Below are 15,500 nucleotides of genomic sequence, written 5' to 3'. Positions count from 1 at the left end.
AAGTCACAGATAGATTAGAAGGCCATGAATTTATCTTTTGGGAAAGAAATTATTTAATACATGTCAATTGGTGCCTATGTTCTATTTCTAACGATGCCTACATGAAAAAGCATGGCTCTAGCCTTGAGAATTTAGTCATACCAATTAATACAGTTTTACACAATAATTCTCTTTATCTTTAGTTGAAACTGCTTTATAGCATAGAATTATAAAATTCCTTTACAAATAATGCTAATTAACTGAAAGTGTAATAGCCATCTGCCTTGAGGAATAAGCAAGTATATTCTTTTTGAAACTTTCCCTAAAACATAAAAATTATTCTCTACTTTTGATACTTAGTATATCACAATATGCCCCATAGATTTATTTATCATAAATTCTCACTATCTTTTGTGTTTCCCACACAGTACAGTGCCTGGAATATTGTAGGTTCTTCATAAATGTAATTTTTATTAAATTGAATTTGTAAATTTTTCTGGAGACTGCCATCACTTTCTCTCCTAAGCCATTGAGTTTCAGTTTCTTTTCACATAGCTTGCAGCTAAGACACTGATGCCTTCCACATGAGTTTGACATAAAGTACTTTCACTTATGTGTGGCTAATTTCAGGTGCAAAGATACTCAGTTATTTGAAAGAGAATTCCTAAGGACAGGTAGGAGGAGATAATCCTGCTCAAGAATGTTACCACTTTTTGATTGGGCTAATTTCTAGAGAAGACACCTGGTGAACAGAAATGTCAAGCTCTTCATAATTTTTTTCCTTCAAAGTCAGAACTACAAAGAAAGCATTGGACTTTTCCACCATTTGAAAATATGGCAGTCCTATTTCTAGGGGAATTAAATAAATGATGGACTGATGCATACAGAGGAAAATGAATAGATCATATTTTCAAAAAATTTTAAAGAATTTTTTCCTAAGGAATCTGCATTTTACATTGATAATTTTAACTAATATCGATAGAATATTAGCTAAGGATATTTTTCGTAACACATCCTGTCTCAGGGCAAAGTTGGTGAAATGTGGTTCAATATTTAAGCTGCTTTCTGTTCTACACCTCAAAGCACATTTTCTGTTTAGAATAGAAGAGATAAATCGAATTTTTTCTAAATTGATTTAACAGTACTCTGTGGTAGTAGTAAAAATAGCAAGAAAAGTAGAAATTTTATTTTGGCAGTATGGGTACACTTTGCTTTTTGGAATACATGTGTCCTTGAAAAAGTCTAAGTTAAATCATTTTAAGTGCACCATTGGAGTTCCCTCTTAAATTTTACTCTGTAAATAATTTTACAGATGAGGAATCAGTTAACTATATAAGTGAATGTTCATTTAGATAGATGTTTGGTAGTCTTTAACTTATGTATTAAACTTTATTTTGTTTAAATAATGGAGTGTCGAACGTCCGAGTCTTTAAAAGGAATACTTCCAAAAGATAACATGGAAACAGGGGGTCATGTCAAAGTCCCTCTGGTTAGGGACTAACTTATTTTTTGATTTCAACTACCAAGAATTTACACACACTATAAATGAGAGTAAAAAGAATGTTTTCAGAAAGAAACCACTTACCATGTGATTTGCAGCCATGTTTCTTATGAGAACAGGAAAACTGTAATCAGTGTAAGCAAAATCTTTGTGGATGACAAAGGCAATTGCAAGGATAAACAGCAGGCTCCGATGACCAGCAAAGACCATTCAAAGGTAGGAATTTTTAAAATTATGTGACAAGTTATCTATCCTTTTGTTTATTTAGTGAAAGGAGACATTTTCTCTGGCTTTTAGGGGATAATTACAGAATTAATTTAGCACATTCCATCCCCTTTCTTCTGGTCTAAAGGTAATCTTCCGAGTAGACGTCCTTACTAGAAAGAACGTTCCTTGATAAGATGAATGAGTTTTTTCATTCAGTTGGCATTTAGATTGCTTTTCTTATTTTAAAATTGCTAACAAATTGCCTTGGTAAAATTAGTCCCATTTTAACAATTAGTCTGAGTAGAATAAGCTAGTTATTTTGAAACCCATTCATCTAAATTTCATCTGTATATAAATTTATATAACAGAAAGTGAAAGCTTCCTCCTCCCATAATTGTTATTCCTCTGAAAATAATCATGTCCAAGGGTTTGGTGTATATCTTTACATTTTTTTCTTTCTCTTTCTCTCTCAGAGAATACATGCACACTCACACTTATTCGTTCATTCATTCAAAACATATTGATTGATGTCCTATAATGAGCCAAACATTGTTTTAGGTGGTGTGGTTACAGCAGTGACTAGTCCCTGCCCTTATGGAACTTAACATTTTTTATTATAAAGAGCTCATAATAAATAAGATATTCTGCCATAGCCAGATGTCCTTCCAGTCAGCAATACATCATAAGCACTTTTCCGCATCAGCACTTAGAGCCCCACTATACTCCTTTTTTTTTTCTTTTTCCATTTATAGTCTTGAAGTAGTCTATGCTCACCATCTATACATTTTCACTTTCCAATCATGTCTCAACTTACAAAAGTCTGGGCTTCTTCCCACACCGTTCTACTAAAATATTGTTTATCAGTTCCCATGTGCTTGTTGTGAAATCCAGTTGACACTGTTCAGTTCTCACCTTCTTTGGCTCCTTCACAGTATGGGATACAGGCCACTCTGTATAACTCCCCTCCACTGCTCTAGTTCACACAATAGCTGTTTCATCTCAGACTCTTTCGCTGGTGCTTCTTGCTTTTCTTCTAGATGATGGTATTATTTCCTTGGCCCTCAGTCTCCATTCTGTCTGTAGATAGTGTCATGTGCTCCCGTGAATTCACATACCACCTATATGCTAAGTAGTCTCAGATCTTTATGTTATGTCATCCTGTACACCTCCTGATGGGTGTCTCACAGGTGCCTCCAGCTTAATGCAGAGCAGGATTCATCGTCTTCCCACTCATCCCTTTTCCTCTTCCTGAATTTCTTAGTGCAAGAACCCTCCTTTTACTCAGCCACCCAGACCAGACATTCTGGCCTCATTCTCAACATTCTTCTGTCCCATGCTCTTCACCTACAGTCTGTAACCCTATTAAATGTCCCTCTTTATAATCTCTAATCCCCTTCTCTCATCCTTACTGTCACCCATCTTAGTTTTGACTATCAATATTTATCTCTTAGATTAGGGCAAATCCCCTTGCCTAAGTCCTGTTCCATTCCAATGCATTCTTCACACTACAGCCAGAGTGCTTTCTCTAATGCAAAACTTATTATGTTATTCTTTTTTCAAAAGCATTTCTGTGGCTTCCTATGAGCTCTACATTAAGTACAAAAACCTTAGTACAGCTGTAGGCTGTAATACAGCTCTCTGTAATTTGGCACCTACTTGTCTATATACTCTCATCTCCTGTCAAGATAGGTCTGAATCTGTGTTCTGAACTGTTGATCCACAGAGGGCCAAACTCTCTCTCCCTTTTTGTATTTGAACATTCCACTCCTTACTGAAATGCTCTTTGCCTTCCTTTCAGCCCTTTACCTGGATGGCTCCTCCTCCCTCAAGAATCATCTCTGATTCGTGTTCCCCTGTGACTTTGCTTTTGTCCATGTTGTTGCAAGTGTTTGAAATGTCTGTCCTTTTCCCAGATTCACCCAGATACTCCTGTGAATGCATTCAGATCTAACATGGTCCCTTCTGAGAGCATTTCCTGATCCTGCTATGAGCACTCAGAGAAGGCTGTGGTTGTCTTTGCTGCAGCATTTACTCCTATCATGATAATCCTCTGATTGTCGTCTGCATCTCACATAGACTGAGTTCCTTGAGAGCAGAACCCATCTTATTCAACTTTGTGACCCCCCAAAGCTAGCAGCGTCTGACTCGTGGTGGATGAAAGAGAGTTAAATAAGTAGTTCATTCTAAACTATGCCTAGTTTTCATCTCATAAATGAGTGGATATTTGTTCATGAGATGAAAAACTTGACATAGACTTGGTATGACAACCCTCCACAACCTCCACCTCCCACCAGAATATATAAGTACTAAATAATGAAATTAAGGCCTACAAATAGAATTATAGTCTTTGAGATAAAAAAGTCTTTGGAAGAAAGTAATAAAGGAACTCCTTTCAGCATATGGAAAATAAGTTATATATTTCTAACTTATAAATATCTGTATGACATTTGATTCGTAAACTAGAGTCAGTTATACCTGTTCCCTCCCTTCAAAATATCAGTTTCTACTGCACTATTGGCTGCTTTTGTACCCTCTAACCATCCTGGATTTTAGAGCCTGAATGAAACTATTAGGATTCATTTTTTATCCTTGTAAGTGTTTGTACTTACAGGGATACATTAAATATGTAATTAGATTAAAATAATAATATTGTATTAGATATTATTAGAAAAAGGAGAATTCAAAAACTACTGCCACTGCCAGCACTCAGTAATATAAATTAATATTTTAAAAGATTACAAAACTCTTCACATGTTCTAATGCCAAGCTGAAAGGCTCACTTAGCTTTTTTCTTGTAAGTTGGACGGAAAGTGAGAATGATAGCTATTGTTTTAAGCAGATTTGGCATCAACTCTAGTTTTACTGTTGTTCATATGGAATTTTCTTCACATGGTAGCCAGATGGAGACCAAAAAATCCACTAAATTTCAAAATTAGTTTATTTTTTAGCAAACATGATTACAGTATGTATTCAGAATGCATTATGTGAAAAACCTATTTTTTAATCCAACTTTATATTTTCAAAGAAAGAAGTTAAATATATGTTGATGCATTGTGGAAACGTCTTTATCAAATACTTGTACATAAATATTATAAACTTGGTTTTGTAAAGCTGCTCTGAGGTCGTATGGAGTTCTTTATGGAAACACCAAGCTATAGTCCTTGACACATGAATTTTTATAGAAGGAACCTTAGAGGTCATTTAGTACTTCTTTTCCAATTCAGTTATGTCTTTTATAGAATCTTTGGTAGATGATCATCTAACCTATCTTTTTGTGGTCTTTGTTTCTTTTCTTTTTTAGAATTTTTTTTTTTTTTTGCATTGAATTGAAATCTGCCTCCTTGTAATGTTACCCATTAGTCCCAATTATATACTTTGGAATAAAACAGAGACCAGCTGGTCCATCTGCTATTCACCGAATGATGAAAGCCACAAATCTAGAAGTCATTATTTTTTTCCCTTTCCTCTCCCATTATCCTCCCTCCTCTCATTGAAATTGTCCTATCAGTTCTAGTCCAAAGTATACATTTGATCCATCCACTTACTTCCATTTTTACTGCCACTAGATGGTAGTCCAAGCCACCATCATCTTTGACCCAAACTACTTTCATAGCCTTAAAAAAAAAACCCTCTGTGCTTCGATTTTCATCTCCCTGCAATCTCCTTCCTATACCAACGATCTACAAATTGTAGTCCTGACAACCTAGGACAACACAAGATGATTCATTAGAATGCAAGAAGAAATACCAGAAATTCTATTTTTATCTCATCTGTTTTAATTTCTATTTTTGTATAAGTTTCTATAATGTTTATAAATTAGTACAGTGTATATATTTTAGCTCTTATTTTTCTTTCTTGCTTTTTATTAAATTCATAGTCTGATAGATCCAACTTCCCACATCTATTTACATAGTCTTATATAACTAACATGTAAACAGTTGATTTTTTTAAATAACATGTACTGCCTTTCGTTTAACCCATTTAGATTTTCTTACACATTTTTTTAAAATTTTGAAACTATCTTATACCTACAGAAAAAATTCAAGTACAGCACAAATGACATTTTTTCCTGAACCATTTGAGAGTTAGTTGCCAACCTGATGCCCCATCATCTCCAATACTTTAGTGTATATGTCCTACAAAGATATTTTCCTACATTAGCCCCAAAAGAACTATCAAAAACAGGAGAACATTATTATTCCTATTTAGTCCTCAAAGTATGTCCTTTATTGTAACCATTCCAATTCAGAATCGCGTTATTACATTTATTCATGTCTCCTTAGTCTCTTTCAAATTGGAAGAGTTCCTCAGTCCTTCTTTGACTTATATAACCTTGATACTTCTGAAGATTTTAGGTCAGTTATTTTGTAGAATGTCCCTCAGTTTAGTTTTGCCTGATATTTACTGAGAATTAGATTCAGATTGTGTACCTTAGGGTGGAACACTGTAGAAACAATGCTATATTCTCATTGCATCCTATCTGGTGGCACATGATATTGACTTATCCTGATTACTGATGTTGTTAACTTTGATCACTTGATTAATATGGTGTTTATCAAGCACTTCCAGTGTGTGGTTACTCTTTTCCATATATATAATTAATAGGTGTTTTGTGGGGAGGTACTTTGAGACTCTATCAATATCCCATTGCATACCAAACTTTTCCCATTTACTTATTTACTTGTATTAGTATGGACTCAGGGTTTCCTATTTTATTCAGTGGGTGTAATTTATTACTGTTTATTTTGATGCTTGCCTTGTCCCAGATTTGGCCAGCCCCTTAATTCAGGTTTCTACGTCTTTTTGACATATTCCCTTTCAGTCTTTAAGCCCTTCTTTAACTTTCTATATACATTTTATCATCTGTTTCAACAACATTTCGGGTCATTTAGATTACTTTGAATCTTCATTATGCCACTTTTAACTATTCCTCTTACATAATAAGCATGTCTTCTATTTCTTTATTCAAGTCGTGGATAATAACAATCAATGAGTTGAAGCCAAAGAAAGGGCCCAGTTGTTCTGCTCCAGAAACTTCTTTCCAGATCGGGGATTCTCAACCAGTTAATCAGTTAATATTAATTAATATACTATTTTTTAGTTTATTTTGAAGAATTATCTGATTAGTCTTCCAGCTAGTTGCTGCTGCCAAGTCAATGTCACTGACAAGCCAAAAACTCTATCAAGATCTTCCCTAGACCCCAACCATCTCCTTCCTGAAAGAAAAAATTTTTTAGCATTTTTAGCATGCTGTTCTTCATGACTGACAGCACCATCTCCATCTGATCCCAGGGTTCAGAGAACACTTAGCTTCATGTCACCCTCATTGCCAGTAGGATCTTTACTTACAACCCACTTTGTAATATAACAGCTCTGAGGGCAGGGGGAGAAACAGAACAAAATGAAAACTTAATTCTTAGCACATGTTATAAACTCAGTAATATAACTTAACTACGGAACTGAATAAATACTGAAGATTAATGCAAATAAATTAACCCAAACTTTACATGGGTCTAACTGTTCAGCTAGCTGTGAGTGTACAACGTGAGTCTCCAAAGCCAAAAATCTGGATTCCAGTATAGAACCCAAGACTTACAGCTGTAAAACTTGGGAAAGCCACTAAATTACTCTGAGTTTCAGTGTCCTTTTATTGTTGTTATTGTTGTTGTTAGATGGAACTAATAAATGGAGCCCCCCTGCCTGCTCCACACTGTTGTAGAAGCCAGAGAATATCATGTAAATGAAAAGTTTCTGTATGCAATTAACTGGTATGAAAGTGTAAGATTATTATTCTTATCACAAATATATAGTGCTGTCATACAGTTGATTTTCTGTTATTTTATAAGAAAAGAATCATGGGCAGACTTTTCAAATGCCTATCATTTTCCTAAGCTATTTTCCTAATTCTGATCCATTTTTAAAAAAGAAAATGAAGCTAACTTGGCAGGACTTTTCTTTTGATCCTACCTAATTTGTTTGTTTGTTTAATGCTCACAAATTATCTACTTAATAAGTTGTTCTCAAAATTTGGTGGGATCAACATAAGCCTCACTATTTGGTTTATAAATTCTTCCTATCTCTAATTAGAAAGTTAGAACAGATTCACTTCTCAAGACTGACGTGGCATCTTTCCTCCGCTCCTTGATATTTCAAGAAGTAGTGGAATTAACTCTTAAAGAGACTAGAGAAAGCATCAGGCTTAGCCCTTGTTGTTCAGGAACATGTTTCACAGCCTGGGGACAAGTTGGGGAGTTGGGGGACATCTCTATGTCTCTATCTTCCATCTATAAAATGAACGTAAAGAATCCTACTTCTCACTGTTGTAATAAGGACTAAATGCAATAATGCATGTGAAATAAGACCTATAAATTATAAAACTTTAAAGAAATATGTTAGTAACATATGATTCAGAACTCTGGGATAATAATAATAAAAGCTATCATTTACTGAATGTACTCTCCTTACCAGACTCTGTGCTCTCTTTTGATGCTACAACAACCCAATATGTATTATTATCCCTATTTTACAAATGAGGAAGCTGAGGGTCAGAGGGGATAAGTACTGCCCAAAGTCACACAGCTAATACGCAGTCGAGCAAATTCAAACCCAGTTATGTCTGGCCCCAAAACCTATACCCTCAACCCTTGCCTCCAATTTTACCTCATACTCCGTCCTATTTGGCCCTACAGGGTTGAACTCATTTAAGCAGAAGCTGCCCTGAAAAGCTCTCTTCTGTTAGGAACTGTTGCCAACCTTTATATTGTTGATTCTAAATTTTCCAATATGAAAACCATTCTATTCTGGAGAAGACAGAAACCACATAGTTGATTAGTAGCGCTGAACTCTCTTATTTATCTGCTAACACTGTACCATCTTCTGAAAGAAGCAGCCCTCTTCTTTCGTACTCTTTTGTATGAACATTTTCTCTATTTTACAATTTCAAAAGCCTCAATTCCCTTTGCCTTTAGTACTAGGTGCAAAAATGCCCAGTTTAATTAGAAAGACTTTAATTGGTTACCTGTTCAATTACTTGAATAGATTTCTGGCCAAGTACATTTTCTGCATAAGGTAATTAATTAGTAACCCATGCCCACAAATCCTCCCTCAAATTCTTACATCATACAGATTTCTCCTTTTTAAATATCCTCAATGTTTATATTGATAGGTGTTACCAATTTGTCATGTACTTATACAAAAATTAGTGGTTTCAGAAGTGAATGATCCTGAACTGAATCAATAATTATCAAGAGCAATAACACTTTATGAATTTAGTGCTAAATAATACATATGAAAAGCTTATTTATTTGGGAATTTATTACTTAACTTACCACAAGTGTGTTAATTGTGAACTTTGACAGCTAAATGATCAGCTGTGTAGACAGGACCCATATGAATGCTGCCTTGTGTTAGTGAGCAGACATCCCTACAACTTCTATGAAACCATCAGCCTGTTACTGCTGTTGACACTTTGAAAGAACTCACAGTTGCATTATACTATCATTTGAACATTTGAAAATAAATCGAACTATTCACCAAAGACATGTGTAATACGTTGACCTTTCAGGTTCAATCAACTTGGAAAAAATAATTCTTTTTGATCTCAATATTACTCTTTGTAATTTGATTCCAAGAATATTTTTACTTTTACACTAACACTCTCTAAAAACTTCATTTTCTCAGAATCTCTATAGTTCCTATTTAAAAAGTCTTTTTAAACTTATGTAATAACTATAGATATTAATCACTTTTAAAATGGCATGAACTAATGGGCACATCTTGACCCAATTGAAAATTCATACCATTCTCTGGAAAAAAGTCCCTTGGCAAAATATCCTTGGGAAGAGAACAATACCAGAAATTAACAACTGCTTAATTTTAATGTATAGAAAGAGTTACCTTGTTTTCTTAGACTACATTGTAAGTGAATATAATTTTCTTAAAAAGGAGACACTGTGGGAAACATATGAAAGGATTCATTTCCTGCTGTTTTTGGAAAAATGTAATTCTTCTGTAGCATTAGCTAAAAGATTTACTCTAAAATGGCTTTTCAACAATAGCGTATTGTGAGTCAGAAATATTTTCTTTCTCGTTACAGAGATTTAACAGGTTTTGACAATCAAACAGGAGATTTTTGTATAATTTTTGCATGAATGTTTAGTTCTTCCTACTCAGCTGGAAATTATTTCAGAAAATGATTTAGGAGCTAATGTGAGGTCCTTAGACCAAAAACAACAACAACAATAACAGCAGCATGTTACCAAAGCAAACTTGAGTCCACTCACCTGTGCGCAGTGCCCAGTAAAGCCATTCTACTGCCACCGGGTTGTGGTGAAGGAAAGTGCAGCATTTATTGCAGTCCCCAAGCAAGGAGTCTAGGCAGCTAGTGCTCAAAAGACTCTGAAATGGCTTTCAGGGAAAGGTTTTTAAAGACACAGCAAGGGAGACGATTATGGGGTGTGTGATCAGCTCATAGACATTCTTCTGATTGGTTGGTGGTGAGGTAACCAGGAGTCAACATCTTCAACCTTCTGGTTCCAACCAGTCCGGGATCTATGTGCTTGTGGGCAGCATTCAGTTAACTTCTCCCACCTGGTGGGGGTTTCAGAATCGATAAAATAGTGCAAAGATATGGCTCAGAATATTATCTCTAGCCCTTGAGGAGGAACTAAAGATCCTTGACTTTGTTTGATGGCTAAACTATTACTATTTTGTCTTGCTTGACTGTTTTCCTTTGTTTCTACATTTTCTCACTTCTCTGATTAAACTTATTCTTTGGAACTTGGGGAAGGCCTAGGAGGCTAAAGTTTTTCTGAGAACAAGAAGCAGGCAGAGCACATGGCATGGTGGGAGGGGGCTGGGAGGTGGGGTCTATCCTGAGAAGGCTCCATAGGATTCTGCTCAGTTACAAACACTCTGAAATTTATATACTTTTCTTTCTCATGTTAGTTTGTTATGTCATGTAATTAATTTAAAAATTAAAGTTTATTCAGATTAATTCTGTTATAAGAACTTTAAAAAGACTTTGAGGGTTTCCCTGGTGGCGCAGTGATTGAGAGTCCGCCCGCCGATGCGGGGGACGCGGGTTCGTGCCCCGGTCCGGGAGGATCCCACGTGCCGCTGAGTGGCTGGGCCCGTGACCCATGGCCGCTGAGCCTGCGCGTCCGGAGCCTGTGCTCCGCAACGGGAGAGGCCACGACAGTGAGAGGCCCGCGTACTGCAAAAAAAAAAAAAAAAAAAAAGACTTTGAGATAGGTGGTGAAACCTTAGTTTCAAAAGTACTGATTTAAATGCATTTCAAATGTTAAACATGTAGCTAATTAGGGTAGGACTTTTGAGCAACAGTAGAATACTGAATTGGTCATATTTTATTTGGGGTAACATTCCTCTTCATAGAAACATTGTTTAATTTAAGAATCATTGTTTTATGTGGAATCTATCTTTTATCCTGCACTGACACAATTTTCACTCTTTTGTCAAGGTATCAGATACATACCGGACTTCAACATTCTATCATAAGACCTACACAGCCCAACTGCTTACCTCTGGACAATGCAACCCTACCTCAGAAGCTGAAAGAGGTTGGATATTCAACACATATGGTTGGAAAATGGCATTTGGGTTTTTATAGAAAAGAATGTATGCCCACCAAGAGAGGATTTGATACCTTTTTTGGTTCCCTCTTGGGAAGTGGCGATTACTATACACACTACAAATGTGACAGTCCCGGGATGTGTGGCTATGACTTGTACGAAAATGACAATGCTGCCTGGGACTACGACAATGGCATATACTCCACACAGATGTACACTCAGAGAGTGCAACAAATCTTAGCTTCTCATGACCCCAGAAAGCCTATATTTTTATATATTGCCTACCAAGCTGTGCACTCTCCACTGCAAGCTCCTGGCAGGTATTTTGAACACTACAGATCCATTATCAACATAAATAGGCGCAGGTATGCTGCCATGCTTTCCTGCTTAGACGAAGCAATCAACAATGTGACCCTGGCTCTAAAGACATATGGTTTCTATAACAACAGCATTATCATATACTCTTCAGATAACGGCGGCCAGCCCACAGCAGGAGGAAGTAACTGGCCCCTCAGAGGTAGCAAAGGAACCTACTGGGAAGGGGGGATCCGGGCTGTTGGCTTCGTGCACAGCCCACTTCTGAAAAACAAGGGAACGGTGTGTAAGGAGCTTGTGCACATCACTGACTGGTACCCCACTCTGATTTCACTGGCTGAAGGACAAATTGATGAGGACATTCAGTTGGATGGCTATGACATCTGGGAGACCATAAGTGAAGGCCTTCGTTCTCCCCGCATAGATATTTTGCACAACATCGACCCCATTTATACCAAGGCGAAAAATGGCTCCTGGGCGGCGGGCTATGGGATCTGGAACACTGCCATCCAGTCGGCCATCAGGGTGCAGCACTGGAAACTGCTCACAGGGAACCCCGGGTACAGTGACTGGGTGCCCCCTCAGTCGTTCAGCAACCTAGGGCCGAACCGGTGGCACAACGAACGGATTACGTTGTCAACTGGCAAAAGTGTATGGCTGTTCAACATCACAGCCGACCCCTACGAGAGAGTGGACCTTTCTAACAGGTATCCCGGAGTTGTGAAGCAGCTCCTCCGGAGGCTCTCACAGTTCAACAAGACCGCAGTGCCTGTCAGGTACCCCCCCAAAGACCCCAGAAGTAACCCTCGGCTCAATGGAGGAGTCTGGGGACCATGGTATAAAGAGGAAAACAAGAAACAGAAGCTACGCAAAAATAAGACTGAGAAAAAGCAGAAGAAAAGTAAGACAAAGAAGAAACAGCAGAAAGCGGGTTCGTTTACAAATTGCCGTTTGGGTGTTCCTCGTGGATAGGTACAAATTTTTTCCTGTCTGGTTAAACTTAAATCAGTACGTAGTCTTTCACCAGTTTTCTGGGTGAACCAGCATGTTTGGCTCAGTAGGATTCCTGCCATCAACCTCGCTGTTTTCGTGTTGTGCTACTCCAGAGACTTCTGCCACCTGGAAAGCTTGTGCTCAGTGCCAAAGGTGCTACTCTTGGAAGCCATGCTTAGAGCAGAAAGGAGATGTTTGTTTCTCTTGCTCGTTTATAAAAGGTGGTCAGTGACGAGTCCAGCTGTTGTGCTTCAGTCAATTGACCAAACACTATGCTTTAAATTATAACATTGGACTGTAACCCGCAATTGATGGACATGCTACTTTGATGGAAGTTACAGGGCAGCATGATTAAAAACCACCTTTGATGAAGTGTAGTCAAAGGTTGCATCACCTCAAAGGCCTTGAAGAACATTTTTTTCTTAGTGAATTTTTGTGTCTCTATCATAGGACACTTGGGTTTTTTTAATTAATTCTATTTCATATATCATTTCCTTTCCTGTGAAAATAAGCTGTTTTTCTCACATGTGAACAGCTTGCACCTCACTTCATCATGCATAAGGGGATGGCAAATAAGAATGTTTGAGCACACTGCCAAAACGTGAATGTAACTATCTTCTAAACACTTTAATGGAATGATGTTTCAGAATAAAGTACATAATTTATTTTTACAGAAAAAATATTAATTATTTTGTTTTCATAAAAAGTTATACAAATGACTTTTAATTATTTTATTTTTATTTTCTACATGCCATTAGAAGAATTTTATTTCATATTATCAAGATTATCAAGCACTGTAATACTATAAATTAATAGTGTGTGAATTCATAGAATATAAAAAGAAAAAAAATGATAATCATCATTGTTCAACCATTATTTTGAATGTAATAAGATGAATATATTCCTTACAAATTACTTGGAAATTCAGCGTTTGTACAGAATTGAGAGACAACTTTATTGTTTCTGTCATAAACACTTTATTTATGTATCTTAATTATTAAAATGACATATTTCATAGCACCAGCAGATTGTGTGGCTTTTCTGATTTAACATCTATATAGAATTATATTATTCATTTTAACAAACAAAAATCTTTACAAATAGGCAAATAAAGGTATGATTTGCTAACAACCATAGTAATATAATATGGATTTTGCAAATAAGAGATATTTCCACTTGGCCACTGCATGGAGAAAAGTGTTCTCTTGTTAATAAATAAGATTTGTAATGACCCTACTCTTATACAACGTGGATGTGGTGGGGAGATACAGAGAAATGAAGATATGGATCCTACCTGGCATTGTTAAAAATCGAATTTGAAACTCACGCATGCAAACGCCATGAGGAGGATTAAAGGAACGTGATCTGTAATGAAGTTTATCATGGGTGATCAGTGAGGACAGGTTGATGTGGTTCCCGTGGGCCCTGGAGTTTTCTTTAAGGTGCCCTCTCCTAATATTGCCTGTAAGTCTCATAGTTTACACTCGAAAAATCACAGAGAGCTAGAACTGTGATATGTGAAGTTACAATTGTGATTAAAGAAATGTACGTGGCAGTATGGCAGCATACTATTAAATACATTTATATCAGAATTCAGAGGATAGCTTCTCACAGTTCATGGAAATCTATAAAAGAATCGATAGACTGTTACCAAAATTACTAAAATGGACAAAAATAATTTAATATTTAGAAATTTTAATATTTCAGTTCTAGAATATATATCTCCGTTTCATTATATAGGATTAAGTACTATTTCCTGAGTTTGTGTTTTGTCAACTGTATATTTAAATGGGTCTTAAAAATCAAAGGCATACTGTCAGTGTTTTCCTCTCTTAGTGGCACATAAATTAATGAGGTGTCATAAAATAGATAGTATCTTATAATTCAAAAGATAGTTATTATTACATTAAAAAAGAGTTCTGAGGAAAAATGAGTTCAGGATATGTGGAGTTAAACAAGGTTAAAGGGTTCAATTTATGCAGACTTTCTTTTACAGTTTTTAAAATCCTAGCTTGCCTTGTAAATCTCTAACAGAAGGAAATTTTTATACAGTGTTTTCTAATTTACTTCACCATAAAACCCTTGTCTATAGCACATTACACAGGACTAGGCAAAGTATGGAACAGACCTCAGAAATTTTTAGTGTAAACATAGAATCTTCTAGAAATCCCTAGCAAAACAAAAAGGAGCAAAGAGGCAAATTAGGATCGTGAAAATTAACTCACATTTGAGGCCAGTAGATATTATGTAATATGGTGTGATTTTAAATTCTCTGTAAATGACCATAACTTTCTCAATGAAAATAAATTAGCCCACAGTTTTCTACCTGGAAATGACTTCAAGGACATTATTTACTATTTTTAGGAGAGTGCCTGCCCGCCCCCCCATGACTCTGGGTAGGCGATTTAGGAGAAGTCTGTGTCTTGCCCTTAAGAAACTAAAGTCTAATACAATAGTCATGTATAAATAATGAACAGAAATGTTTCCAAAATGCTGTCAGCGAATCACTAGGTGTTTCAAGATGTCCAGGGAGGAAAATACTCCTCACTTGACTTTTATGCCTTAACCATTAAAACTATGTTCACGTGGGGCCTTTATTCTCAGGTGTCATTTTCCTGAGCTGTGATTCTCAGGTTGCATTTCTTTTGCAACCTGAGAGTTGCCCGTGGCTTTTTCAAGTGTAAATGGCACCACTTTAAAACCTCTGATCCTTTTATTAGTATACCAAAGGAAACCCCTGGAATGAAATATAAGTATCCCCCTAGCTTTGTCAGAAAATAAATTGTGGATGTGGCTTATGTGTCTTGGATGGGAAAGAATCTAAATCATTTTATTCAAATGACAAAACAAACAAAACTCTGTGGTACCTTTCAATCAGTGAAAAACATCCACACCATGGCTGTCAAGTCTTGTTT

General features: G+C 36.3%; 1 protein-coding gene across 1 annotated transcript in view; it reads left to right on the top strand.

The window, feature by feature from the left end:
- Positions 1-12,564, top strand: part of ARSJ (arylsulfatase family member J) — a 66,539-nt gene extending 53,975 nt beyond the window's left edge. The window contains exon 2 of the mRNA XM_007454802.1: positions 11,166-12,564. Within this exon, the coding sequence (XP_007454864.1) occupies positions 11,166-12,564 (1,399 nt within the window). The remainder of the gene's footprint in view (positions 1-11,165) is intronic.
- Positions 12,565-15,500: the final 2,936 nt, after the last annotated feature.

The sequence above is a fragment of the Lipotes vexillifer genome, unplaced genomic scaffold, assembly GCF_000442215.2.
Source record: "Lipotes vexillifer unplaced genomic scaffold, Lipotes_vexillifer_v1.1 scaffold1219, whole genome shotgun sequence".
Classification (NCBI taxonomy): domain Eukaryota; kingdom Metazoa; phylum Chordata; class Mammalia; order Artiodactyla; family Lipotidae; genus Lipotes; species Lipotes vexillifer.
Note: the sequence above shows the minus strand (reverse complement) of the source record. Positions and strands in the feature narration are given on the sequence as shown.